This window comes from Planococcus citri, chromosome 2, assembly GCF_950023065.1.
Source record: "Planococcus citri chromosome 2, ihPlaCitr1.1, whole genome shotgun sequence".
Taxonomy (NCBI): domain Eukaryota; kingdom Metazoa; phylum Arthropoda; class Insecta; order Hemiptera; family Pseudococcidae; genus Planococcus; species Planococcus citri.
This window is the reverse complement of record NC_088678.1, coordinates 72,900,326-72,927,907: the sequence shown is the minus strand read 5'-3', so window position 1 is coordinate 72,927,907 and position 27,582 is coordinate 72,900,326. Positions and strand designations below refer to the sequence as shown.

The window sequence follows — 27,582 nt, the reverse complement described above, 5'->3', positions numbered from 1 at the left end:
GTTCGGCAAATATCGAGATATGAAATTGGGCATGCTGAAAATTTGGTTTTGGGGGTTTTAGAACAGGTTCTTTCCAAAAATCGCGGTCCCGTTCAAATCAGAGGCGGACACCTCAAGAGGTTCCGTTGTAAGCAACTTTCGACAACTATCTACCTTATTTTATCATCACCTAAGAAACTATTTCGCTGTAAGTACATAATTTTCGTAAGTACTTACATACTTAATTTGAGGAAAAAAACAGCTGAAACATCTTCTAAACAATTTTTTTAAATTTAAAAAAATTATACCTACTTAATTTTTTTCAACTTCATTTCATTATAATTGAATATTTTTTTTCCATTCTCAATCCCATTCCAGCTATTTTTTCTTAGCTGTAAGTACCTCTACCTTGGTACGTGAAGTAGATATTCAGGATTATTTTTATGACGACTTATTTCAACTTATCTTGCAACACCATGCAGCACGTGTTTTTCAATCTATTGAACGATATTTTAAGCTTTTCTCCTTACGATACCTATGTATCTATTGTTTGAAATAAAGTTGCTCTCGTATACGAAAATAATTTGAAGTAGGTAGTTTTATGGTTTTATTGCGTACTTCAATTTGAAGGTCAATCGCGATCAAATTTCTCTTTAAAATTTGGCAACACTGGTGGATTTATTTACTTTGCTGTTATTTACATTTACTTTACCGCTGATAAACGTTAGCCATTCTTGTGCCAAAAAAATTACACCGAAGATTTCTCCGCATTCGATTCATAATTCCAGGTGAGTAGAATAGGTACTCTTGAATAAATTTCTACGTTTTTTTACTCTCGTATTTTTACCTATAATACCGGCGTGATTTAAAATTGTGTGTGATTCGTTAATTCGAGTATATAACTGGGTACATTACATACTCCGGTAGACGATGAGTGGCTTCATACTCTTAGGAGACTATCTTCGTTTAATTGTGGCAATTGTATTACCAAGTGTGATATGGACATCGAAAAATTGTGCAGGTAAATTAGTGCTACATTTATTTTTTTTTGTTTTTTTCCTCAATTTATTTTACATTAGGTATGAATCTACTTGTTGCTGCTTCTTATGTGCTGCTAATTAATGGAATTTGGAAATTACTTATAGCTTATATGATTAATTCTCGTTTACAGGGTTTTCGGGTAAAACTCAACTATTATACGCGATCTCCATCACTTCCAGTTACTTATACAGTTCCTTTACATCATATCGTCCGAGGTCTGAGACCGAAAAAAAATGCATCTGTGTTTTGGCTACTTGGCTGACAGTTTATTTGATGTATAAGAAATTTAAAGACACGTATAATCGTCATGAGGACTCATTCAAGTAAGTACCTATCCTATATACCTTATCTACCTAACTATTGGATCATTACCCATATGCCATAATTAATAAAAAATATTCCAAAAAAAAATTGAATGAAATTTCAGAAAGATGGTAATAAGCTAAAATTCTTAGAATAATTTCAAAGAAAAAATCCAAAAATTTTAAAAGTTCAGAGTTCAGTGTTTTTTTGAAAGATGAATTTTTAAAATTCCCTCCAAATTTTGGAGCAACCCATATAATTTAAAAATTTGAAAAAAAATCCAGTAAGCACGAATTTTTATAATAAGTATTTAAAACGATGAACTTTTTGTGACTGTGGGTTCACCAAACCATGGGAGGAGGGGGGAGGGTCCTAAAATTTTGACCAAAATACACCCCAACCCACCTACCCCCTGCTTCACCAGAACTGCTCCAAATTTCCTAACGTGTTTCTGGTAGTTTTTATGGTATAACGTGATCTTGGTACCTACTAAATAGTAGTATAAAAATATAATATTTCAATTAAAATGCTGTCAAATTCAATATTTGTTTTAAATTCTCATTTCTGATTTCAGGATCAAATACTTGATACTCCCAGTTGCTATTCTTGCTGTGATATTCAATCAAGGGTTTTCTTTACAAGCTGTAAAATTCGTGTACTCTGAGCTACTCAAGTTCAGATTCAGTTACATTAATGTATGTATGATTTGGCATTATTTAAATAAGTCATCAGTTACCTTACCTCCTCCTAAATAGATTTGTACTTTAACGTGGATTTCGGTAAAAAAAAAAAAGTGGGAGGACTTCGACCAAATTCAAATGGAGACCTTCATTTTGAGTTGAAAGTTTCTCGAAAAAAATTGTAGCTTCAGAAGTGCCTCTGAAGGCGAGAAGTAGATTCTCAAAGAGGGGGTAAAATCGTGATTTTTTTTCTCTCTAGCCCCTGGCCAACCAAAATTTGATACCTTCCTAAGTTTTTGGATTTTTTTCCTTGATTTTTTCGATAATGACCAAAAAATGTACACCACTGACAGCGTTCCAAAATATTTCATCACTTTTAGAAATAGTATCTTTCGATATTTTGGCATAATTAATGCGGAATATTTGCGTAGCAAAAATTTTCAAAACACGAATTTATCCAAAAATACGTAAGCGATTTTTGTAAATTTTCAACCCCTCAGTAGAACCCTAAAAATAGGTTTCAGAAGCACTTTCGGAACGAAAAAGTTTTCCTGAGCAACTTTCAACTCAAAATGAAGATCTCCTCTGAATTTGTTCAAAATCCTTGGACATTTTTCGCCTCCGAAACACCTCAATGTGAGTTAAGTATAGGTACATAATTATACATTATAATCTAGTCAAATTAGCTCAATATAAGAACTCAACCTGGAATATGAACTGGGGGAAATTTTTTTTTGCGCCAAAATGCTCAGGATGGTGTCCTAAATTACATACTATGTAAAACCCACCCTTAATCCGCGTGGTGCATCTCTCCCCAGACCCACATTTGTGCCCCCTAGCATAGTTTTTCACCATTTTCTCCCCCGCATTGCATTTTAGCGAAAAATATGTGGTTAAATAAAAGAATCTACGTCAAATTTCCGATCTAATGATGTATCAACTTTCCTTGTATGTTCAAGGGGGTGGAACTACAACCATTCAAAAAAGGGTGGTTTCCTGAAAAATACATAAAGGATATAGGCACCTCAGGGGGGGTGAAATGGTCCCCGAAAGCGTTCGAGTTGATATCAGCATGGAAGGTGGGTACGATAGAGAAACTTGCGAGTAAAAAATTTCAGATCCACACCCCCTCCCCTTTTTGGGGACCCCCCCTTTTCTGAAATTTCAATAACGCTTTTTTCAGCCCCATATTGATCGATTTTGAAAATTTTTCAGTATGTTATGTATATCAAAATTTCAACCCCCTCCCCTCATATTTACTCTTCAAAATGGTGTAAAAATGTGTCATAGGGAGGGTTGGGGTAAAATGGGAATTTTGGGGAAAATAACCAAGTATTAATGAGTAGGGTGTCCTTTTATTATGATTCGATACCACTGAGCACGAATATGAGGTCAGATTTTTTGCTACCCTCATCTAGCTCTCTCCAGAGCACTTAGCCCCTTCAATTTTCACTATTGTTAAAAAGCATGAAAAAAATGAAAAAACGCTATTTTGAGTGGTAAGTATGAGGGGAGGGGGTTGAAAATTTTTGTGGGGATACCTACTAAGGATATATACATAACTTCCACAAAAATTTTCAAAATTGGTTAAAATGGGACTGAGAAAAGTGTTATTGAAATTTCAGAAAAGAGGGGGTCCCCAAAAAGGGGAGGGGTAGTGGATCTGAAATTTTTCACGCGCAAGTTTCTCCATCGTACCCACCTTCCATGCTGATATCAACTCGAACGCTTTCGGGGACCATTTCACCCCCCTTAGGCGCCTATATCCTTTATGTATTTTTCAGGAAACCACTCTTTTTTGAATGGTTGTAGTTCGACCCCCCCCCCCTTGAACATACAAGGAAAGTTGATACATCATTAGATCGGAAATTTGACGTAGATTCTTTTATCTGGCCACATATTTTTCGCTAAAATGCAATGCGGGGGAGAAAATGCCGAAAAATGTGCTAGGGGGCATAAATGTGGGTCTGGGGGGAAAAGCACCACGCGCATTTAGGGTGGGTTTTAGTATGTCATTTAGGACACCATCCTGAGCATTTTGGCGCAAAAAAAAATTTTCCCCCAATTTATTCCAGGTGAAATTCCTATTTGACTGTATTATTATTGAATTCCTGATTTTTTCAGACATTCTGGTCATTCGGTTTATTCCTCGAAGCAGTTGCCATCCTGCCTCAACTGTGGATGTTCTATCGAGATAAAACCAATACCGAAAAAACCAGAAGTATTGTATTTTATTACATCTACGCAATGTGGGCATATCGAGGTTTCTATACGATAAGTCTAACGTACGAATCAGGGCCTCACGCCGATGGCTTTATAGATTTTTCAGCTTGTTTACAATTTGTAATTTATCTAGCTTTTCTTTTTGCCTACATGTTGAGAGGATTGCCTAGCAACGATGAAACAGAAGTTACAGATAAAGCAACTGCTGCACTGTACATCTAAGTAAAATTTAAGAAAAAATGTCAAACTTGCAATATACCTACACGTATTACTATTACAGAAATAAAAACGATGCTAGTCTATTCATTTAATTTGACGATTCGAACTAGTGTTGAATTTCTGTATTGTATCAATCATACTTATAATAACTGACTCATATTTTGCACACCAGATGTGGAGATGTGTCCACCACCTAATTTTTTAGAGATGAACAGATGAACACTCCCACCAAAAAAAACCAGTACGAAAATTTCTACGTACCTACCTATTCAATTTATGATTCAGTTTCAGAATGCTGTGAGCGTGATGATAACCAGTCTCTGACGTACTGTGTTTTACCTAATGGCTATAATATGTTACTTATGTTTTCCGTTGTGAATTTATCGTGCGAAATTGAAACTTGATAATTTGTAAATGTACGAGTAGATGTAGAACAGTACATGATCCGAATGTAGAGTGACTATCACTTTGTGCAAAATGTTGACCACGATAAGAGATTTATTACTGTTAGGAGACGAAATTCGTTTAATAGTTGCGATTGTCCTGCCAACTGTGATATGGGTATCGAAAAATTGTGCAGGTAAAGAATTTGTTTCTATAGCACCTACAGTACCTATATTTTTTTGTTCGGTTAGGTTAGTGTATCTCGTGTTAGGTATATCTAATAATTTATGATTTATTCTCACCGCTACAGGTTTTTCGGGGAAGACCCAGTTGTTGTATGCTATCTCAATTTCTGCGACGAGTTGTATTTCTAACTGGTCCGTCGCGAAAAATTCGCAGTCAGAGACTGATATCAAGATCATCTGCGCTTTGGCTACTTGGCTGACGGTTTATCTAATATACGTGAAATTTAAGGACACCAATAGTCGTCAAGAGGATTCACTCGGGTATTTATTCATTATTCCATTTTCGCACAGTAATAGCCTAGCTTTTTTCGTTTACTGCTTCAATATTTGTTAATTTTTCTGTTGTTAAAAAAAAAGAGAAAGAGATATCTTATTTTTGGAGAACATTGTGGGCTTGAACCAGCTCTGACAGATTTTGAAAATATGCACCAAAATCGATCGAAATCAGTTGAGGGAGCTGTTGCGCTGTGTTATTGTCAGATTTCAATCGAAATATATCCGGTTGTTTTTATAATTTCGTCGAAAAATCATTCAAACGGTGATAAAAAATGAATCATACATTAGCATTACATTGGATGCTGTCTGATAAGGAAACCCTCGCAATGTTCATTCGATCGCGATAAGTATGAATAGGACGGTGAGCTTAGAAAAAGGTATGGTTGGAAACATTCATACAAAAAAATTTCACTTGCCCTTGCAAAAATTGATTTTATTAAATTCTTGAATTTTTTAAAATACATATAAAATTACGCGCCATTTTTTGGCCATTCATTTATTTTTAACTGAAACTATTCGGTAGGTATAGATGATAAAAATTGGTCCTGAAACTACTACGAGAACATAAACTTTGCTCAAATTGAATTTCACACTTTCCAGCAATTTTTGGAGCCACTAACACAATTATCAATTTCTCCAGAATCATCTCCCCAAAAAATGAGGCTCAAAATTTCATCGAATTTTTTTTCGATTTTTTGAAATTGGCAAAAATGATTAAAAAAATTGGCACTACTGCGTTCTAAAATATTTCTTCGATTTCAGGAATGATATCTTTCAATATTTGGGCATGATCAATGCGAAATATTAGTCAAGAAAAATTTTCGAAACACAAATTTACCTATCCAAAAATAACTCATAAGTAAGAAGTCTTGGATTTTGACGGTCACGCAGAATCTCAAATACTTTTATTTGAGCCAGGGTCATTTTTCCCAAAACGGGTTGCGTAGCTAAAGAAGCGAAAAACAGGATTTTTTTGAAAATGCTCCCTCTTTGGGAGCTCAAATCTCTCCTACACAGGCACCTTCGGAGCTAACAATTTTTGTGAGTAAGTATCAACTCAAAATGAAAGTCTCTGTTGAATTTGGTCAAAATCCGGTAGATTAAAATTTCGCAAAAAAAACGAAAATTCCAGTGATTCTTTTTTTTGATTACATTGAAAAATAAAAATTAAGGGCTAAAGATTTTATCAAATATGAAAAAAAATAATTAAAAATCAACACACAATCTACGAATAGAGGTTGGCTTTGGGAGTTAACGATGATTCCCATTTCTACATAAATCTGTTCAACATCGAAATCAAAATTAACTCCACAAGTGCTTCAGAGAAGTGCAAGCAGCTGAAAATTCTGAAAAATGTAATAGGACTATCGAAATATTGATTTTTGAAGACCGCTGATTTCAATTCAAAAGTTCATTCGACCCAAAAAAAATTCAAATTGAGCTAACCAGAGGGGGGTGGAGCCTGAAATTTTTTTAAAAAAAAAAGATATGTGTATTGAGATACCTATTAGTTTTTAGAGGCGTTCGTTCCCATCCTGAAAACCGTTTGATCTCAAAACAAAAATCAAGTCTCCTTCATGAGGGCCTATTAAGGCTTAAACTTTAGAAAAATACAATGTAGGTGTTGAGTTGTAGTTTTTGAGATGCTTTGATTCTAATTCTGAAATCCATTTGATTCCAAAATTGAAATCAAGACCCTACAAAGGGGATTTGGAACACAAAATTTTAATTCGCGTGTAGTTTTCACCTTTTTCGCACATTTTTGATTATTAAAAAACACCTTTTACAATACGAAACTTTAATGAGAATAAATTCTAAATTAATACATGAGCGTGAGACGCGTTTCGGGTCTCCGAGCAGACCGAAACGCGTCTCACGCTCATGTATTAATTTAGAATTTATTCTCATTAAAGTTTCGTATTGTAAAAGGTGTTTTTTAATAAACAAAATTTTAAAGAAAAAAAAGAAATGGATATCCAGGAATTTTTTTGAAATGTTTCAAAATAACAAAAAATAGTCATAACTGAAAAAATAAAACAATTTGAGGAAAAAAAATTTGACAAAAAAAATATTTCATTAAACAACTACTTACCTACTCTCTGACAGTTTTGACATAAAAATGTAATAGGCAATCCTTTCTACCTCAATGTACACAGTGAGAAGTTACTATACTATAAATAAAGAAAGCCTTCTCGTACCAATAACTTATGGTTTTTATTTACAGATGTTAGTGTAAAACAAGTAATTGAGCATATTATACCAACTAATTACAAGTAAACTTATAATTAATCTGTGTGTGAGATAGGTACTGAATACAAAACTACCTATCTTCTGACTCTCTGAGTAGGTGACTTAAAATACACATGGGCACAGCCCAAGAATTAACAATAAGCGAGTGTAAAAGGAAAGAATACGATGTAGTTGTATTCTTTCCATTTCAAATACTGAGGTGATTAACACATTGTCACCTAGCATTTGTTATTGTGTCGACGCATACAGAAATGGGATACGCGACCCAAAAATGGATTTTTTTTAAATGATTGATTTTTATGTAAAATTCATCGTGGAATTCAATGGAACCATCGTTGAGACCGGATTTTTACTCTAAACTGGTAAAAAATGGCTCTAAGGTGAGGTACCTAAAAAATTTTTTTAAAAAGACCAAAAAAAATTGATTTTTTTATGTTTGGATCACTTTGGAGGCGAAATGGAGCGTTCCACGAGAAAAATACATCGACCAAAATTGTAGAGAATTGAATTTCCAACTACCTATAAGAGATTCATTTTTCTCCAGAATGCATATTTTTTCCGTTTTTGCTCAAAATAAGAAAATTTTACGATATCATTGTAAGATTTTTGTTTTTTGAGGAAAACAGAAAAACTATGCATTCTGGAGAAAAATGAATCTCTTACAGGTTGTTGGAAATTCAATTCTCTACAAGTTTGGTTGATGTATTTTTCTCGTGGAACGCTCCATTTCGCCTCCAAATTGATCTCAAAATTAAAATAATAAAAAAAAAATAAAAAGTAAAAAATTTTTTAAAAAATGAGCACAATTATAACTGAGCCACCCTGTATAATGTAAAATTATCCCGAAAAGTTCGCAAAGCGACTACCAGAGTGTGTCTTAAACATACCCAGCAGTGACCATCCTAATATTTCTAAAATTACAACTGGAAAATTCAAAAACGACTTCAAAAACTTTAAGCGCGTTTTTGTCAAAAACTTGTTTTTGGGCGCGTGTCCCATTTCTGTATGCGTCGACACATATTGGTTTAATTAAAAGCAAGGTAAACAACACCAAAGTGAATATAGCATACATAGTATACTTCGTGACATAAAATATAGCAAAGTACTCAGATGACATTTATGACATCATCTCAATAATTACTAAAAGGGCACTATGTAAGGGCGAACGCAACCCCAGTAAAAGAATTAAACGATTACCTTAGATGATGTAGATACACTTTTTATCAACTGTTCACATTGCCTGCCTCTCCCTGGCGACCCCAATAATAGTCGCTTCGGCAGGTCTAGGTCGGAGATCCATTTTTGTAGAGATAGAGGCTCAGGTGTCCAGAGTAACCTGGCCAATAACTATAAAAGTACCACGATCTTACGCAGGATTTAACGAAGTTTGCGTTATAGAAAAGAAATCAGAATAAAACCATCTACAGATGGGTATATCACGAATCGCAAGCCATACTAGCCTTGTACATATTTACTGAGAGCGACGTTGACCCGGAGAGCTCGAGTGTCCTGGACCAAGTGATTTTTCTAGCATCACGATCCTAGCAGCGAGGCTCGGATCGCGAGTACATTATGTAGCTTATGGCTCCTCCCACAGGATTATTACCATAAGCCACACTCATAAAAAGATTATACAAATAACTACATAGGCGAGCAGGGCATATCCGCTCATCACAAAAAGAGAATTTTTTGACGATTTTGGCAAAAACATGATTTTTTTGAGCAATCTTGGTAAGAACATTATTGTCGAACAATGTTGACCAAAATTGGCCCTTTTTGACAGTTTTAACTCAAGTGTGCATTTTTTGATGATTGTTTCAAAATAGACATTTTTGAACTTGGATAAATTTGACAACAAAAAAAAATGGAACCATTTTAAAGATTTTAATTTTAATTTGATAAGCAAGTTGAGCAAAAAACAGGACTTTTGTTTAGCAAATTTTGAACAAAAAGATGACTTTATTTTAATCGGGTAAGACGATGAAAATAAATTCTTTTTGAATGTTTGGAGTTGGAAGGGGGGAGGGGTACAAAAAATTGTGGCCTTACAATTTTCGAAAATTAACGTATACAAAAGGAGGCCTGGTGATATCCAAATTGGTTTTCAAAGCCGCCGATTCCAATTCTGAAATCCATTTGACCTCAAAACCAAACTTGAATCCTCTAAATGGGGACCTTGAAGTACAAAATTTTGAAAAACGTAGCATACCCATTGAAATGTACATTTTCAAAATCTTTGATGTTGATTTTGAAATCCAATTGACCATAAAATTGAAATTGAGTCCCCTATAGCTTACAGGAGGTTTTGAGGCCAAAATTTTGAAAAATACAGCCATGGGTAAAAGTATTGAAAAACTGGTTTTTGAAGGTACTCGTTCCTATTCTGAAATCCATTTGACCTCAGAACCAAAATGAAGTCCCCCTCGATGGAGGCTTCAGCATAGGAGCCCACATGGTGTTTGAAGGCGCTAATTTTAATTCTGAAATTCGTTTTAGCTCAAAATCAAATTTTGCTTGTCAGAGGGGAGCTTTGACCCGGAAATTTTGAAAATCATGCAATCAATTTTGATTTTTAGGTCAAACGGATTTCAAAATTAGAGTCAGTTTGCCTGAAAAGCTATAATGTTTCGATAAGTACCTTACCCATACCTAAGTAATGTTTCATAAACAATTTCGATCCGGAAGAGCTCCTCTGGCTGGAGCTCAATGTTGATTTTTTGAAATATGATTTTCTGTATATCCATATTGAATATTTTAACATTTTGGGCCCTCAGCTTTTTAAGGGGCTCAGTTACACCTACTCTATTTCTAAAAAGTTCGAAAAAAAATCAAAATGCGAAAAAAGGCTCCGCAGCACATAATTTGTAGGTACTTAGGGCGCTGTTTTTCTCTATAGTGATTGCCATTTTGGAGTAATGAGGTAATGGCATCATCTCCTTTCAAATTTCAATCTGGCATTTCTGTTCATTTCAAAAAGACTTGGAAAGAATTTGAGATTTTTTTCTCTGAGCAAATTGAACTCAAAGTGTGAAAATATCAAATTTTCAAAATTTTGAAATATGTAACTTAAACATCTGACACATTTTTGCCAAAAAAGTTGAATAATTTTTTGAATTCTCTCATTTGTTTTCAGGGTCGTATATTTAATACTCTTTGCAGCCATTGCGGCTATTGCAGCAGCGATATTCAGCAATGGGTTTTCCACAGAGGCTATCGAATCTACGTTCTTGGAGCTGCTCGAATTCAAATTCAATTACATAGATGTACGTACGAGTATTATTGGCACATGCACTTACATTATTTTAAATCAAAAGTCAAAATTACTCGAGAATAATCTTTAACTAATTATTTCAGGTACTTCGATCATTCGGTTTATTCATCGAAGCCGTTGCCATTCTACCTCAGCTATTCATGATTTATCGAGATAAAACCTTCGAAACGAGAAAAATCGCACTTTATTACATCTTCGCAATGTGGGCCTATCGAGGGGTTTACGTGATAAGTGCATTGTCAGGGTACGAATTCACTTGCCCTGATCTTTACATAAATTCATCCGCGTGTTTACAATATGTGATTTTTATGACTTTCGTGATCATTTATGTATGGAGAAAAGTGCCTCATTTTAAATTTGCCGAGGAAGCAAATATTGAAGTGTATATTTAAATGTAGAAAAATGTCAAATGTATACAAAATAATTATCTAAGTACCTACTAAAGTAAAGTTTACAGAAATAAAAAAATCTTGGTTGTAAAAAACTGAGTGGCTTTTTTATGCTACTCAAAAAAATTTTAATTAAACTTTTCCTCTTGGGTAAAAATGAATTATAAATTCTAAAATTCACACCAACACGTAGCTGCCTTGTTTTGTATTACCTACAGATTTCACTTTCAATCTAACACTGCTGAACACGTCGCAGTTTCTGTTATGCCTTCAGGCCCTCATTGGTCGTTGACACGAGAAAGGAGACGCTCAGATGCCATAGTCTTCTGGAGCATGTTGAAGTTTTTGGAGAAAAATCAACAATTTTGCTGGAGACTCCAGATCGTCTACATTTTTGATAAAAATGGGTCTTTTTGTTTTTTGTTTTTTTTTTTTTTTGAAAAAAGAACCAACTGCGTCAAAAATACGAGATTTTTTTGGGAAAATTTTGACTAAAAAGGTACGTGCGGCAATTTTGTACTGAAAATTCTGCAATTTTGTCAAAAACAAGACTGTCTGGTAATTCTGGGAAACAGAACAGTTTTTTTTGGCAATCCTGACAAAAAATGTGCCCTTTTTTTTAACAGGTTTTACAAGAATGTAGGTCTTTTTACACTTATGGGAAAATTATAATTTTCTGATTATTTTGATAGAGAGCATCTTTTTTTTTTTTTTTTGCAATTTTGACGAAAATAAAAACTCATTTTTTATGCCGCAAAAAAACAAGACTTTCTGGAAATTTGACCTAAAGGAAGGCTTTTCTTTTCAACGTTTGCGAAAAACGACACTTTTTGACAATTTAGATGAGAAAGAACGAGTCATTTTGATAATTCTGACTAGGTACAAACAGGGACGTAGCGAAGTGGTTTTGCAGGGGGGGCAAAGATCCTAAGATTCCCAACTAATTTGACTGAAAATTCCCAAGTTGGATGAAAAAAGAGGGTATTCAAGTTACAAGTAGTGAGGGGATTGTATCACGACATTTTGTAGCCAAAAATTGTAACTTTGCCGACTATAATCAAAATTTTAACGTGCTGAACACTCTGGTATTAAAAATTTTGAAAAGCTAGTGGTTCTGTTCCGAAAGAAATGAAAAATTTGAATTTTTTATAAGCTTTGAATATTATGAGTATTTCTGGAACTTTTCTGTTTAATCTTCATATTTTTAAAATCGTTTAAAGCAGGCCCGAGCGAAGCGAGGGCAAAAGTTTTGGAAAATTTATGATTCAAAAAGTAGAATAACATCAATTTTAATAAAAGAATTCGGTTTTTGTAATCTCAACATTTTTCAAATTCAATCATAGATTTTTTTAAATATTGTAACTTTGTAGATGAGAATCAATTTGGGCCGAGCGAAGCGAGGCCGAAAGCTTTAAAAAGTTTGTAGTTCGCAAAGTAGAACAACATCAATTTTAATGAAAGAATTCGGTTTTTCTGATCTCAACTTTCTTTTAATTTATCAATGGTTTTGTGAAATTCTTAGTGTGAAAAAAAGAACTAAATTGGCCCGAGTAAAGCAATGGCAAAAGTTTTGGAAAATATGTGACTTGAAATAGAAAAGTAGAACATCAATTTTAATAAAAGAATCAAGTTATTCTGGTCTCAATATTTTTCAAATTCAATCATACGTTTCTTGAAATTGTAACTTAGTAGAAGAGAATCAAATTGGCACAAGCGAATCGAGGCTAAAAACTTTGGAAAAATTGTAATTCAAAGAAAAAATTCGGTTTTTCTCATCTCAACTTTTTAAGAAATTCATTAATAGTTTCTTGAAATTTTCAAGTGTGAAAAAAAAACAAATTGGCCCGAGCGAAGCGAGGGCAAAAATTTTTGAAAAAATGTGAATTTTAGTTGGCAAAATCATAAATTTAGAAACTGGTTTGGCTTCAAAAGTTGGGAAAGTTTTCAACTTTGATGATTGTAAAAAATTTTAATATTTGAAAACTCCAAAACTAAAATACTTACTGTCGGAATTTTTGTATTTTCCCAACTTTCTTGCATTTCTCACAATTTCCCAACTTTTCCCAACTTTCGCGAAACACTGGGGGGGCAGGCTGCCCCCCCTAGCCCCCCCTTCGCTACGCCCCTGGGTACAAATAGATTGTTGTTGGCAAAATTTCATCACTTTTTGATACTTTTCAGTCATTTTAATGCATTTTTGAGCGTTTTTTTACATCATTCTGACGAATTCTTACTGTTTTTGGTAATTTTTAGTTCATTAATTGAATTATGTATTTGAGTTTTTTCACATTTTTTTCGTGCATTTTCAGGACTTTTCTGTACCTTTTTTTGAATATTTTTACAGCATTTTGGAAGATCTTCGACACTTTTGCATGCTTTTCAGGATAATACTGACAATCATATTTTTATGCCAACTTTTAGTAATTTTAATAATTTTTTAGTGTTTTTTTTTACATCATTTTAAAGGGTTTTTAGATCATTTTCGCGTATTTTGCAAAAATTTTGCTGAAATTTCATAAATTTTGGATAATTTTTAGTGCTTTTAATGCTTTTTTGACAGTTTTTCTACGATTATTTATCATCTTCTTTGTACGCAAATGTTTTTAAAAATTCATAGTTCAATTTGTTTTTTTGAAAATTCTAGGTTTTCTTGAAACTATAGTGCTCTTTTTCAATGATCTGCTTCTACAAACTTGGTACCTATAGGTACTTAATGGGTAAAAAAATCAAAAACCCCTAATTACTAGAAACGGCCTCGTTCTGAAAATAAAACTGAGAAGACAAGAGGTGAAATTGAAAATGATAAGAAATTAAAAACTGAAATAAAATTGAAAATAAAACAAAATTTTGAAAAGGAACTAAAAAATCTGAAAATTGAGGAAAAAACAGAAAATGAAATCGAAAATTTTGAATTAAAACCGACAAGACCGAGAATAAAATTGAAAAATGATGGTAAAAAATTGAAAACTGAAATAAAAATTGATTATTCTGAATGATCATTACCTATATCAAGAACATAAGATGAAATTGAAAACTAAAAATAAAATTAAAAATTGAAAATTAAATCAAAAATTGAAAATAAAATAAAAAATCTGAAAATAGAAGAAAAGACTGAAAATGAATCAGAAAATTTTTGAATTAAAATCTAGACTTGAATTAGAACTGAAAATGAATTTGAAAAAAAAATTGAAAAAAAAACAAAACTAAAATGAAATTGAACTCAAAAACATATACCTAGTTGTATCTAAATGAAATGAGAATAAAAAAAACTCAAAATAAAATCGCAAAATGAAACCCAATTCAAAATAAAAAGTTTCATCAAATTTTACAAAAATTGATCAACTCTAAAACTTTAAAATGGCCTTACTCCTTCAAAACTGAATGTGGATCGATGCTGAAAATTGCGATTTTCACAACAAAAATCGCTCTACAAGTTTCTTTTTCATTTTTTACTCACTTGGTACACTTTTAAACACTCAAAGTTTCCTTCCATGAATAGATAGAGGGGCTTGTAGATAGCGAGCAGTCTTCCTAGCCTGCCATGCCACCCAGCCCCGATTAAGATAAAAAGAACTCTCGTTACTCATTATGTACATTCGTATTAATAAGTATCTAGATAAGAACAAATTCTTCTATAAAAATCGACCAGTTTACGACGTCGATCGTTTCCGAATCCATAAGCTTTTAAACTTACTTTGTAAAATTTAACCAAAAGCAATGGATCCATTGAAACCAAGGGCGCAGCTTCAGGATCTTCCCATATATGACAATGTAATGCAGTTTAAAAGAGCCGGCGATTCGTTTCGTTTGATAGCGACTGTTTACTCGTTGTTAATGATATGGGATTCGAAAAAAAGTACAGGTAAGTTAGATAGGTACTTCAATATTGATTTGAGTTTTTTTTTTTTTTTTTTTTTTTTTTTGCTACTTCTTCTACTCACTAGGTATGTATACGTTTTTCTAACTCATTTTTTCCATTTTCGTGGCAGGTTTTTCAGGTAAATCTCAAGTGTTGTTCGCGATCGTGTACACTGCTCGATACTTCGGTGCATATAAGGGCGATATTCGTGTATTGAATGGATTCGAAATTTTATTGAGAATTACGCTATTATGTTCGACGTATTTCATGGTTTATTTAATTTACTACAAATTCGCGTATAATTCCAGTCGCGAGCAAGATAAGTTCAGGTAGGTAAATTAAGCCAATTTTTCAACTTGTAGCTCACAAATGAACTAGTGAAGAATATGAATTGAATACCTATATCAACCCTCTATGTTCTGATTGCTTCGCAGGATTGGATATCCAATTGTCCTATGCGGTTTTCTGGGTATTTCATATAATACTGGATTTGCCGATCATGTGATTGATTACGATGAATTACGTTGGTTTGGGATTCCTTTTGTCGAGGTATAATAATGTGCTGAAAGTTCAATTCAAATCGATCGTTGGTGATGAAAAATTTATGATTTTTTTGACTTTTTATCATTAAAAATGCATTTTTACAACAAAAAAAAATGAAACTTTGAATTGTCCAATTTTTAGGTTGGGTTGTTGAAATTTTCAAAGAAAAAGTTGAAGCATCAAATGTATTGATTATAAGTACCTATCGTTCAACTTATCAATTTCAGTATCTATAATTTTTTTTTTCAGATTGGATGGGCATTCAGCTATTATTTGGAAGCTGTTGCAATCTTGCCCCAGTTAATGATGCAACAATATACTCGTAAAAATCCTGAAAAACAAGACTTTGTGAACGTTTACTTGAAACTTATGTGCGTTTCACGATTAATGTACTCAATTTATTCGATTATTGAAGAAAAATTCGATGTGATCAGCGCTGTAAGCGGCGTAATTCAATTGTGTTCCTATCTGGGGTATTTTTGGCTACAAGGAGGGCTCGATCGGAAGTCAGATCGGAGTAAGATGATTGAAGATGACGTATGACCCCTGTTTTGTTCTTGTTATTGTATTTTTTTTTCAATTTTTTAACTTTTGTATAGTTTTTAAGTGATAACTGATGAGTCCTATTTGTGATAAATTAGCCTTTTGACAACAAAAAAATTGTTAAGAGTTTATTTTTCATTTTATTATTTTTTTACATACTTATGTATTTTACAGACATTTTCGAAATAAAATTAAAAACTGAGCGTATAAAGTTGGATATTTTCAAAGTGAAATGTAAAATTTTAAAGCAAAAACGTTTGAAAATCAAGTTGAAGTTTCCGAAAATGAAATCAAAACTGAAAATTAAATTTGATATAGTGTAATATGAGGCCACTAGAATCAAAAGTGTACTTCTCCATTTTTGAACTTTTTGAGAAAAACGCAAAAAACCTCCCTAGCATTCATCGTAACATAAAATACCGAGGTAATACGTCTAATATTTTCTTACCAACATGCCGATAGTGACCTGCATGTTTGTTTTACCCTACACGTTGCCATAAGAGTTCCTGAGCCGCTTCAAGTTTGGAGAAGTGCAGTTTTGTCTCCAACCTTACACTTAATATATCTTTGTAGCACATTTCATCAAAATTTTTTTAGCAATACAGTGCTAAACGTTCAGGAAATCTTGTAAAGTTTAAGAAATTGAAATAATACTGCATTTTTAGACCATTAATTTGGAAATTGAAATAATTTTCCTTTTTTTTCAAAGTAAAAAAATTAATTTTTATTAATAAAAATGAAAGGTGTTTTTTGCGGGAAGGGTCCTCACTTGATGAATTTATTCAATTTCAAGCATAATTTCAAGGCATAACACTAGTGTTTCATTCGAAATCCGCCAGGTTCGTTTGAAAACTCGACTTCTCCATTAAAAAAGTAGAGTTTTGATTCTAACCCCTAACTTTACACGCTGTTTTACTATACTTCCTTGACCGAAATTCAAATTTTGACATTTTCATCAGATGCGGGACATGTTGTAGTATACCAAACCATGCTTAACTCATTTTCGAAAAAAAGTGGAGAAGTAGGCATTTGATTCTATAGGCCTCATATGCCTTCACCCTCTAGGTGGACATTCTCGGAAAGATTACCTGGTTAGGGGAATCGTCGTAACGTGGGAACTATCGGTGCATAAATTAATATGCACATAAATCACTTGGTACGTGTATCTTTACACAATACACCCGTTTTATACATAAATCTATCAATCATGTATAAAAGGGGTGAGCTCAGATCTTCTGGATCGTGGCTTCTCTATATGAGAATTTGTCCACGCTCCACGAGCCTCACTTGTTTTCTATTGTCTGCAGCGTAAGGTATCAAGTGGCATTGTGTCTACATAGTGTCGAATTAAATATATAAGTCTCACAATGAGGCATTTAACTCGTGTTTGTTCCACTTCTATCGTGGTAATTCTATATTGATTTACTCATTCGTCGATAGAGTAATTAACGTAAATGTAATTAATACCTATTTATCTCTTCTTGCGGCTATCTGAGATGATTCCGGACATCATCAGGTAGAGCGTGTGTTACGTGTGTCAGTGTCTCTTCGTAAAGCAGCCACCGACAGCCACTATTATTGGGGTAGGCTAAGGGAAAGAGATGGTGTGACGACGGGCAGTGTTTGGTAAGTAGGTAGGTACTTACATGGTGGTGTCTCCACTGGTTAATCATAAGTTACCACAATTAATTAATATTATTGTGTATCCACGGGCCTAGGGCAAGGATCCTGACTCATAGATAGGTATATTGATTGATACCTATTCGCTTACCTATACCATCTCGTGATGATATAGATGTCGTATTGAACTACATGATCAGCAACAATCTTATGGCAAGGATCATAGATTGACATATTGGGACGAAGGTCGAGAATATTATAATTAAACGCATTAATTATAGCAGTATTGATGTCTTTTAGTACAATAAATAGTAATCATCGGAATAATGATGTTAGGTGTTCATTTCATTATTATTCTAACATTTAGTTGTTCTCATTAATATTGGATCGGATACCCATGTCTAGTGACATTAGGAGATATAGGCCAAATTCAACCCCCTTAGGTAGTTTCTCATGTAACCCCCCTTATAAGTAATCACGCTTATCTGAATCATCCTATCCTAGTAATTCACACTTTAATGATAACAAATTGAAAAAGGAAATCACAAGTTTAATTACAATCTCTCTAAACGATTTTGAAAACTAAAAGTAAAACCAAAAACTCTGAAATTAAAACTAACAATGAAACCAAAAACTGAGAAATCAAACACAAACTGCAGGTGATAAAAATTTAAACTTGGGAATGAAATTGAAAACTCTAAACGTTAGGTAGGTAGGTAAATCAAAACAGTCATTAAAAAAAAAAAAGTATAATAATGAAATGGAAAAATGAGAGTTTATATAGAACTGAAGAAACTGAAGTAGGTAGTAGGTACCTATCTCGAAATAAATTAAGAGAATCCAAAATTTTACAACACCAAAACGACATAAAAACCAAAAATACAGTTGAAAAATTCTGAAATTGAAAATAAAATTGAAAACTGAGTAGGTACTTACGAAATTTGAAAATTTTGAACATTACCTCAAATGAAGCATAAAATGGACTTGAAAACTAGAAATAGTAGCTCTAAGAATAGAGTTTTATTTTCACTTTTCACTATTCCGCTTTCCAGTTTCACTGTGCTTCCATTTTTCGATTTTATTTTTAGTTTTTCAAGTAATTTTTAGAATTTCATTTTCAATTTCATTTTTGGTTTTTGATTCCGATTCAAGTTTTTTTATATTTTCATTTTTCAGTTTTATTTTTTTGTTTTCAATTTCACGACTCAGAATATTCAATTTCAATGTGTTATCATAATTTTTCAGTTTTATTTTTTGGAATTTTCAATTTCATTTTCAGATTTAATTTTTTTTAGAGTTTTGGTTTTAGTTTTAGTTTTTAATATCATTCTGATGTTTTTTCTTTTTCATTATTGAATTTCATTTTCAGTTTTTAATTCCATTTCCAGATTCAATTTTTCATTTCATTTTTAATTTTATTTTATATTTTTAATTTGGTGTTCTGAATTTCAATTTCATTTCATTTTTCAATTTTTTATCATTTTTTCCTATTTTACTTTTGGAATTTTCAATTCCATTCTCAAATTTGTTTCTTTTTAGAGTTTTTAGTCTTATTTTCAGTTTTCAATTTCATTCTGAGGGTTTCTAATTCACTTGCAGTCTTGCACTTTCATTTTTCGATTTCAGTTTTAGTGTTGATTTTATTTCTGGAGACTCTCACTTGGGCTCAATTCATTTTTTTAGTTTTATACTTTTATCATAGCCCATGGCAAAAACAAATTTTGCAACAAGGCAGAAAGTGATTTCAAATTAATGATGGTGGGGTGGGGAGTGGGGGGCTAACAAATACTACAGGGATTCAGGTCATACCTACCACTCAACCACTGACACCCCTTTCGCGTCAATAATAATTCCTCTTAAACTTTAAAGTCGCATGGGTGTCTCTGCCTACCTACATACCTATCTACTGTTTTAAGCAGCTGTGAGCAGTGATGCAGGCTGCCAGCTTGATTTTTCATCGCAGTTCGAATACCTAACATTAGTCATTGGATGAATTGAGTCGAGTGACGTTTACATTTTTGTGATGTACGTGATCATTTATCTGCATATTTTTCTCCGCCGAACAGAATTCAAATGATATAAAAAAGGAAAAACACGCATTACTCATTTAAATTCATATTAATTGGTAGAATAATTGTGCGATAAAAAGCCACCAATTTACAACGCTGGTCGTTCGCGATACAATATTCAGAATATTCTTCATCAAATATCCGCGGACTCGGCATTTCATTTTCTGCTTGTGGGAATTTTTCGAGGTGTTGCTTCCTGTGTGATTGAATAGTTTAGATCGCCAGAATCGAGTCGTTAAAGTAATTTAATTTTAATGCTATCTATGAAGCGCGATGCGGGCCATATACGACGACGTAATCCTTATCAAACGAGCCGGTGATGCATTTCGTTTAATAGCAACTATTTACTTACTGCTGCTGCTGCTGTATTCGAAAAAAAGTAAAGGTAAACCTATACTATAACTTTACAATAATATTATTTTGGTAAATTTCTTCAAATGGTTCATTTTGGGATTCCTTCTATAAGTAGGTATGTTTTTTAAACTCACACGTCTTCTCGTATTTTCTTGATAGGTTTTTCAGGTAAATCGCAAGCATTGTTTGCGATCGTGTACACTGCTCGATACTTTGGAAAATACGTGGGCGATGTTCTTGTGCTGAATGGGTTTGAAATTTTATTGCGAGTTACTCTGCTATGGTCATCGTACGTTATAGTTTACTTGATTTATTATAAATTTGAACATCATTCCAGTCGCGAGCAAGATAAGTTCAGGTAGGTAAATTGAGTCATATTTTTTTTATTCAACTTGAACAAAATGAAAGTGGTTTTTTTTGAAGAATAACTCGAGCATAATAAATGTTTTGATTGCTTATTTGCAGGATCGGATATTTAATTGTTCCATCCGGATTGCTGGCCATTTTATATAATCCTGGATTTTCCAGCAATGTGATTGATTACGACGAATTACGCATGTATGGGATTCCTTTTGTCGAGGTAGGTATCTGCTTAGAAACCGATGTTTTTTCTTGTAAATTTGACATAAAAATTGAGTTCAAGTATGGTGGGGATGATTTTAGAAACGAGGAGAGTGATGATTGTTATTATGACAGTCTACTTCTGCTATAAATAAGAGAGATTGCAGCTGTGAGGATTTAAGACCGCTCCTCGCCTTGCTAAAAACCAACAGCTCACTTTGGTTGGGTAATTAGCGCCTTCAGGTCTCATCTATTTAGTCCGGCATATGACAATAGGAGTAATTGCACCGCCCCGCCGATCCTCCGGGACAACTTTTTTCTTAAAGGGGACATCCTAAGGAATATTTTAAAGCAAACTTGCCAAAAAAAAAAAGTTGACCTTACTTACAAAATGGCGGCCATTTTGATTGACAGGTCAGCCGAAATCGCAGATTTTGCATTTTAACATAGGACTTGCACGAACTTTTTCAAACTTTACAAAGGTAAATCGAAAGATCATGCAAAAATTTATCACCTGTCAAAATTTCAAGTGCTAAAGTGCGTTTTTCAATTTTTGGTGAATTTTTGAAAATCGAATTTAGGTCAAAAATGAGGGAAAAAATCAAAATGTTACCAAATTGACCAAGAAAACTGAAATTTGGGGTATACCCTATTTTCGACATGCCAAATCTATTGGAAACGGTTTCAACTTGTTTTGAGCAGTTCTGGAGCCTCCAGCAGATTTTTGAAACTTGAAATTTCCCCAAAATTTCATCAAACTAAGATGGAGAGTCGAAATTCATTCTGCAAACTAATTTTAATACGCTACGAAGTTGACTGCTGTTGAATTTTAAGTCGTTTTGGAGCCTCCAGCAACTTTTTGAACGATTGTATGAGGTTTTTTTTGGAAAATTGATATTTCCTAAAAGTAGCTGGAAGCTTCAAAACCATTTGAAACCACCATGTAGCCTGCGAAGTAAATTTCAGCTTGTTAACTTCATTTGACTACTGGAGGCTCCATTAATTTTCAAAAAATGCGCTGGAGGTCCTAAAATGACTTGAAACCCACCTGAAGTCGTCTTCAGAGGGTGTTAAAATTGGAGTTTAGAGTAAATTTTAGCTTTCCATGTCCATTTCAAGTTTCAAAAATCTACTGGAGGCTTCAGTAATTTTCAAAAAGTCACTGAAGGATCCAAAACGACTTGAAATTCACCTGCAGTACTTCGTAGCGTATTGAAATTGGTTTTTAGAATAAATTTTAGCTTTAAAACTACAATTTGATAAAATTTTGTGGGAATTTCGAGTTTTAAAAATCTGCTGGAGGCTCCAGAACTGCTCAAAACGGGTTGTAACCGTTTCCAATCGATTTGGCATGTCGAAAATAGCTGGTATATCCCAAATTTCAGCTTTCTTGGTCAATTTGGTAAAATTTTAATTTTTTCCCTCATTTTTGGCCTAAATTTGATTTTCAAAAATTCACCAAAAATCGAAAAACGCACTTTAGCACTTAAAATTTTGACAGGTGATAAATTTTTGCATGATCTTTCGATTTACCTTTGTAAAGTTTGAAAAAGTTCGTGCAAGTCCTATGTTAAAATGCAAAATCTGCGATTTCGGCTGACCTGTCAATCAAAATAGCCGCCTTTTTGTAAGTAAGGCCAACTTTTTTTTTGACAAGTTTGCTTTAAAGTGTTCCTTAGGATGTCCTCTTTATGAAAAAAGTTGTCTCGGAGGATCGGCGGGGGGGGGGTGCAATTACTCCTATTGTCATATGCCGGACTAATTGGCACCCCTGTCGGTCCTGTCGTCCTGTCATCGTACAAAATCAAAAACTGCTGAAAAAGATACAAAAATACATGTTTTTCTGTACCTCGAGGAGAGATTAATAGGTCCATAAACCTGGAAAAAATACCCTCTGAATGTAGAAGCTCAATTTCAACGATTTGGGGTTAGAACGGAGAATTGAAGTGTTAAAACCAACAAAAGACACATACACTTGAATTCGATCCTCCCCCCCATCAACCCCTCGCCCAAATCGACAGATTTCGAACAAATTGAAATTCAACATGGACTTTAATTTTGAGTTGAAAATGACTCAGAGAAAATGTTGGCTCAGGAGATGCCCCTGAAGGAAAGGAATGGGTTCTCATTTTTTCAAAATTAAAAAATTCAAACAGTGTGGAAATTTTCAAAATTCGCGCGAATCGCCGTATTTTGTCCATAACTAACCCCCCAAAACCAAATTTCACAATTTCCAGCCATTCTGGAGCCTCCAGCGCGATTTTTCAAATTTTTCCAGAATTTTGAATTTGCTCCAGAAGGCATGAATATGAATAAGTTGTGCAGCTAAAAAATCGAGTTGTATATTACACTCAACCTGTTTAACGAGTTTATCCACATTTGAGCTGATTTTGAGAGTGACTCCTCAAGAGTGGTTTCTTGAGGTGTCACTTTTGCTCCAAAACGGCTGGAAATGGTAAAATTTGCGCTCAGGGGGTTAATTCTTGAAGAAATACAACGATTCACGCAAATTTCAAAAATTTTCTCACAAACGGTTATCTTTTGATTTTTTGGATTTTTTAATTTTGAAAAAAGCTGGTCAAAAAACCACTCGTGAGATGTTACTTCCTAAATCGCCTCAAATGTAGATGAACTCGTTAAACAGGTCGATTATAATACACAACTCGATTTTTAGCTGCCCAACTTCATATTTACGCCTTCTGGAGCAAATTCAAACTTCTGGAGAAATTGAAAAATCGCGCTGGAGGCTCCAGAATGGCTGGAAATTGTGAAATTTGGATTTGGGTAATTGATATTAGTTTTGGGACGAACGTATTTTGACCATTTTTACTGATCAAGTACGTACTTTTTTTTAAAAAAAAGCATAAATCGCCAAAATCAGTCAATTTTGACTTTTCAAAACGTTTGCCAAAAATCGAAAAATGAACTTGGCTAACTGAAAATTTGGTTTTGGGGGTTTTAGATTATGCTCTTTCCAAAAATCGCGGTCCTGTTCAAATCGGAGTGTGACACCTCAATAGGTTCCCTTATGAGCTCATTTATTTTCGTCAAAAATTATACATAAATAATCTTTTCGAAATTTTGGGGCATTTGACTCCTTCCATCTGCTCTCAAGTTCGTCTTTGGTCCTTTATATTTATATCCCAAGTACAATTTGTGTATTTACTTTGATTCATTATCCAAAAGAATCCTCGAATGGATGTTCCAACGTCAACGAGACCAAAATTCACTTATAATTGCATTTTTTCTCATTTTGGCTTCAATTTTGAGGGGGCCCACACCCCCTAATAACTCATCGGAGTCCAAAACGCATCGTAATGAAGAAAGTTTGCATATATTTTGGGATTTTAAAGTAAAAATGAGTCTTTTCGAATAATAATGTAGACATTTTTTTCAAGTTTTGGGGCACAGGTTAAAAGCATCTTTTTGAGTTGAAATTTTAAGGATCTCATTTTTTTGGAATATACGAGTAAACCAATCTAGCAATGGGGAATGCTGAAATTCGAAAAAAAAATCATCATATTTACGTAAGAAATACATAAGAGGCACCTATTCTTCATTTTGAGTTGAAAGTCAATCAGAAAAATTTGAGCTCTGGAGGTGCTTCTCGAGGGGAAATATGGGTTCTCAAAGAGGAAAATTTTTAAAAAAAATCGTGGTTTTTTCGTCCAGTCCCTACCCAACAATTTTTGAAAAAGGTCCAGTCCCAAAGTTGACTCCTTTCCCATGAAAAAAAATCAAAATTGGATCAGATTAACTTGAACGGTTGTTCTATTTATATCCCATTTTCAACCTGTCGAGTCAAGTGGTGATGGTTTTGAGCAGTTCTGTAGCGTCCAGCATCAAAAGTGAGGGTCAGAATTTTCACAAAAAAAAAATAAAAAATGGGACATTTTACCTATACGCAATCAAATGTCAATTTCAACCTAAGTACATATAACCATATTATAGGTAATTATCTCAATTGAAATACCTAACTGTATGATCTTCTTCCAGCTTGGATGGGCATTCAGCTATTATTTGGAAGCCGTCGCAATCTGGCCCCAGTTACTAGTGCAATATATTCGTAAGAATCGAGAAAAACAAGACTACGCGGATTTTTATTTGATACTTATGGGGATTTCACGATTAATGTACTCGATTTACTCGATTTATGAAAGAGAACGCGATGTGATCAGCGATGTAAGCGGAATAGTTCAATTGTATGCTTATCTGGCATATTTTTTATTACAAGTTGCATTCAATCGGAAATCAGATCAAAGTAAAACTGAAGACGTCATAGCAAAAAGGACATATGTGTGAAAGTTGTATTTTGAGAAAAAACTGTTTGAAAGTTTGAGTGCTTGTGAAGTTTAGAAATGTGCATATTTGAACATGGTGACGATTTTGTCTTATTTTCCCACTATCTAACTATACGAGTATGAAATGCTATGCACCATCAGTCTGGAGGAAACTGTGTGTTAGCGGTAAGCGCTCAAACATTTCGAATTATATGCCCTTTTTGAAGCGAAAAATTGGCCAATTTTTTTTTTGATTTAAAAATGTTTTTGAGCAAATTTTTGGATTTAAACCAGGTAAATAATGGTTGATAACACAAAATCGACAATGAGTAACCCATTATCTCTGAAAAAAGATCGCTATGTTGAGTAAAAAAAAAGACGAGTTTTTTTGGCTAATTTTTTAAAATTGATTTAAAAATGTTTTTGAGCAAATTTTTGGATTTAAACCAGGTAAATAGTGGTTGACAACACAAAATCGACCGTGAGTAACCCATTATCTCTGAAAAAGTAAATTTTTAATCGACTTCGCAGTTTTAAAATGGCGATATCTCACTGGTTTTTCGACTTTGTGAAGTGGGGGTGGTCTCATATGATAGAGGAAGGTCTGAAGAATTACAATATGGATTCGTCTCAAAAAGGACATATGTGTCATATATACCCCTTTTTGTTATGACGTCTTCAATGAGTTGATAAAAAGGTCATAATTTATTATTTTTAATTTCATTTCATTTTTAATACTTTACCAACAGTCACTTAGATGTTCCTAAAATTTGTGATATTTTTTCTTTAAGCAAACGTTGTAAAAAGCTCGATTAGAATTCCGAAATAAAAAAAAAAGTTGAGGAATATATTTTTAGTCAGTTTGCAATTAATTTTTACTCAAATAAAAGGACAATAATAAATAATTTTCTCCACACACATTATTTAGCTAATGATAAAAGAGTATTTAAATTGGAATGTAATTTTTTACCAATCCAAAAACTGAATTTAATATAGGAGGAGGTGGACAGCAGAACGCACTAAGTCCATTTTTGTTTTTGTTTTTTGGGAAAATGGGAAAAGTTGTAAAGAGGGGAAGGGTGGGGGGGTCGAGTTCCAGAATAGGTGTCAAATGAAAGGGGGGATGCCACAAATAAAATTTTCACTCAATTTCAAAATTTTGGTCTCCTGGGTAAGCACAGAGAGGAAAAGAAAAATAAGTTATTGCGTTTTGAGCGCAAATTTTTAGTGTGTGTTGCACACTATTGGTTTCGTTCTGAAAGTGGAAAAATTCTTTGGAACGGATGTTCTCTTAGATGAATGGACCGATTTTCTTGAAATTTCCATACGTAGATGTGGTCTAACGTGAGGCATGGAACGCCGTAATTATAATTGCAATTACTCAATTAGCTTCTTGAGTAATTGCAATTGAAAATTTGTACCAAAAAAGGAATAAAAAGGGGGAAAGAGCCATATCAAGAGCGCAGCCGACAAAAGCGAAGCTGATGTCAGTTAAATTTTGAAATTTATGTAACACCACAGGGGGTGTAAAATCTTATCTACTGTTCAATTTTAGAATTTATTTTTCAAAATTGAACAATGGAAAAGATTTTATCAAAAGAAAAGCCAACACCTGTGGAGTTATATTTATCAAAAGCAAAGCGGACATCAGTTTTAAAATGTAACACCGCAGGAGGCGTAAAATATTCTTATCTACAGTGTTCTTTCCCATTGTTCAATTTCAAACATTTCAGATTTGGTTATTTTTTAAAAGTTATAAATCAAAGTGATTTGCCTTTCATTGTCTCGCTTATACCTAAATGTAACACCACAGGGGTTATAAAATTTTCTCTACTGTTCAATTTTGAGAAATGTTTTTAGAACACCTGCAGGTGTTTCATGTACACAAGTTCAGTACCTAGACAACAAAAGCAGGTGGTTACCCTTTCTGAATCAAATCCCACCAGTAATTTCAATTTGTGATTTTGCTGTGCTCCCAAGAGGTTCTCTCAGTACTGAAGTGCTTTTGGAGTCCCATTATGGTTTCGAGATAAATCGTGTTGTGCACAGGAGCATTCAAAATAGCATAATGTATTCGGAATCATGTTGTGCTTTTTTTAAAAATTGTGTTGTGCTTTTTTTTTGAAATCGCATTGTGCTTTTTTTTGAAATCCCATTGTGTTTTTTTTTTCAAAATCGTGTTTTATTTTGGAATTTGCATTGTGCTTTTTTTTTCAAAATCGATCTGTGCTTCTTTTTAACATCGTAGTGTGTTTTTTTTTAAATTCAGAAATTGCGTTGTGCTTTTCTTTGAAATTGTGTTGTGCTTTTCTTGTTTGAAATCACGTTGTGCATTTCTTTTTGAAATTGCGTTGTGCTTTTTTTTTCAAAATTGCATTGTGCTTTTTTTCAAAATTGTGTTGTTTTTTTTTTTGAAATCGCTTTGTGCTTTTATTCAAAATCGCGTTGTGCTTTTTTTTTGAAATCACGTTGTGCATTTCTTTTTGAAATTGC

At 33.5% G+C, this 27,582-nt stretch overlaps 3 protein-coding genes across 4 annotated transcripts; all 3 read left to right on the top strand.

The window, feature by feature from the left end:
- Positions 1-592: 592 nt before the first annotated feature.
- On the top strand, positions 593-4,528 carry LOC135837654 (ER lumen protein-retaining receptor erd-2.1-like). Its single transcript, XM_065353007.1, has 4 exons — positions 593-1,000; positions 1,151-1,343; positions 1,898-2,018; positions 4,128-4,528. The coding sequence occupies exons 1-4, from the start codon at positions 910-912 to the stop codon at positions 4,446-4,448; spliced, it is 726 nt and encodes a 241-aa protein (XP_065209079.1). The 5' UTR covers positions 593-909; the 3' UTR covers positions 4,449-4,528.
- Positions 4,529-4,714: 186 nt separating this feature from the next.
- On the top strand, positions 4,715-16,782 carry LOC135837653 (ER lumen protein-retaining receptor erd-2.2-like). Of its 2 annotated transcripts, XR_010557229.1 has the most exons (7): positions 4,715-5,025; positions 5,140-5,335; positions 10,734-10,863; positions 10,955-15,122; positions 15,250-15,448; positions 15,554-15,668; positions 15,912-16,782. XR_010557229.1 is itself a non-coding variant. In XM_065353005.1 (4 exons), the coding sequence occupies exons 1-4, from the start codon at positions 14,978-14,980 to the stop codon at positions 16,203-16,205; spliced, it is 753 nt and encodes a 250-aa protein (XP_065209077.1). In that variant the 5' UTR covers positions 13,839-14,977; the 3' UTR covers positions 16,206-16,782. The 2 variants fall into 2 exon arrangements, 1 of the variants encoding a protein (XP_065209077.1); XM_065353005.1 differs by lacking the exons at positions 4,715-5,025; positions 5,140-5,335; positions 10,734-10,863 and having other exon boundaries at positions 13,839-15,122.
- A 3,070-nt stretch (positions 16,783-19,852) lies between these two features.
- Positions 19,853-26,057, top strand: LOC135837652 (ER lumen protein-retaining receptor 3-like). The gene is made up of 4 exons (XM_065353004.1): positions 19,853-20,279; positions 20,408-20,606; positions 20,714-20,828; positions 24,806-26,057. Exons 1-4 carry the CDS (start codon positions 20,168-20,170, stop codon positions 25,109-25,111), a joined length of 732 nt encoding a protein of 243 aa, XP_065209076.1. The 5' UTR covers positions 19,853-20,167; the 3' UTR covers positions 25,112-26,057.
- Positions 26,058-27,582: the final 1,525 nt, after the last annotated feature.

Coding starts and splice junctions, on each gene's coding strand:
- LOC135837654 (XM_065353007.1), top strand. CDS start 910: ATGAGTGGCTTCATACTCTTAGGAGACTATCTTCGTTTAATTGTGGCA. Junction 1,001..1,150: donor GACATCGAAAAATTGTGCAG/GTAAATTAGTGC, acceptor TCTCGTTTACAG/GGTTTTCGGGTAAAACTCAA. Junction 2,019..4,127: donor TCAGATTCAGTTACATTAAT/GTATGTATGATT, acceptor TGATTTTTTCAG/ACATTCTGGTCATTCGGTTT.
- LOC135837653 (XM_065353005.1), top strand. CDS start 14,978: ATGGATCCATTGAAACCAAGGGCGCAGCTTCAGGATCTTCCCATATAT. Junction 15,449..15,553: donor CGCGAGCAAGATAAGTTCAG/GTAGGTAAATTA, acceptor ATTGCTTCGCAG/GATTGGATATCCAATTGTCC. Junction 15,669..15,911: donor TTGGGATTCCTTTTGTCGAG/GTATAATAATGT, acceptor TTTTTTTTTCAG/ATTGGATGGGCATTCAGCTA.
- LOC135837652 (XM_065353004.1), top strand. CDS start 20,168: ATGCGGGCCATATACGACGACGTAATCCTTATCAAACGAGCCGGTGAT. Junction 20,607..20,713: donor CGCGAGCAAGATAAGTTCAG/GTAGGTAAATTG, acceptor GCTTATTTGCAG/GATCGGATATTTAATTGTTC. Junction 20,829..24,805: donor ATGGGATTCCTTTTGTCGAG/GTAGGTATCTGC, acceptor ATCTTCTTCCAG/CTTGGATGGGCATTCAGCTA.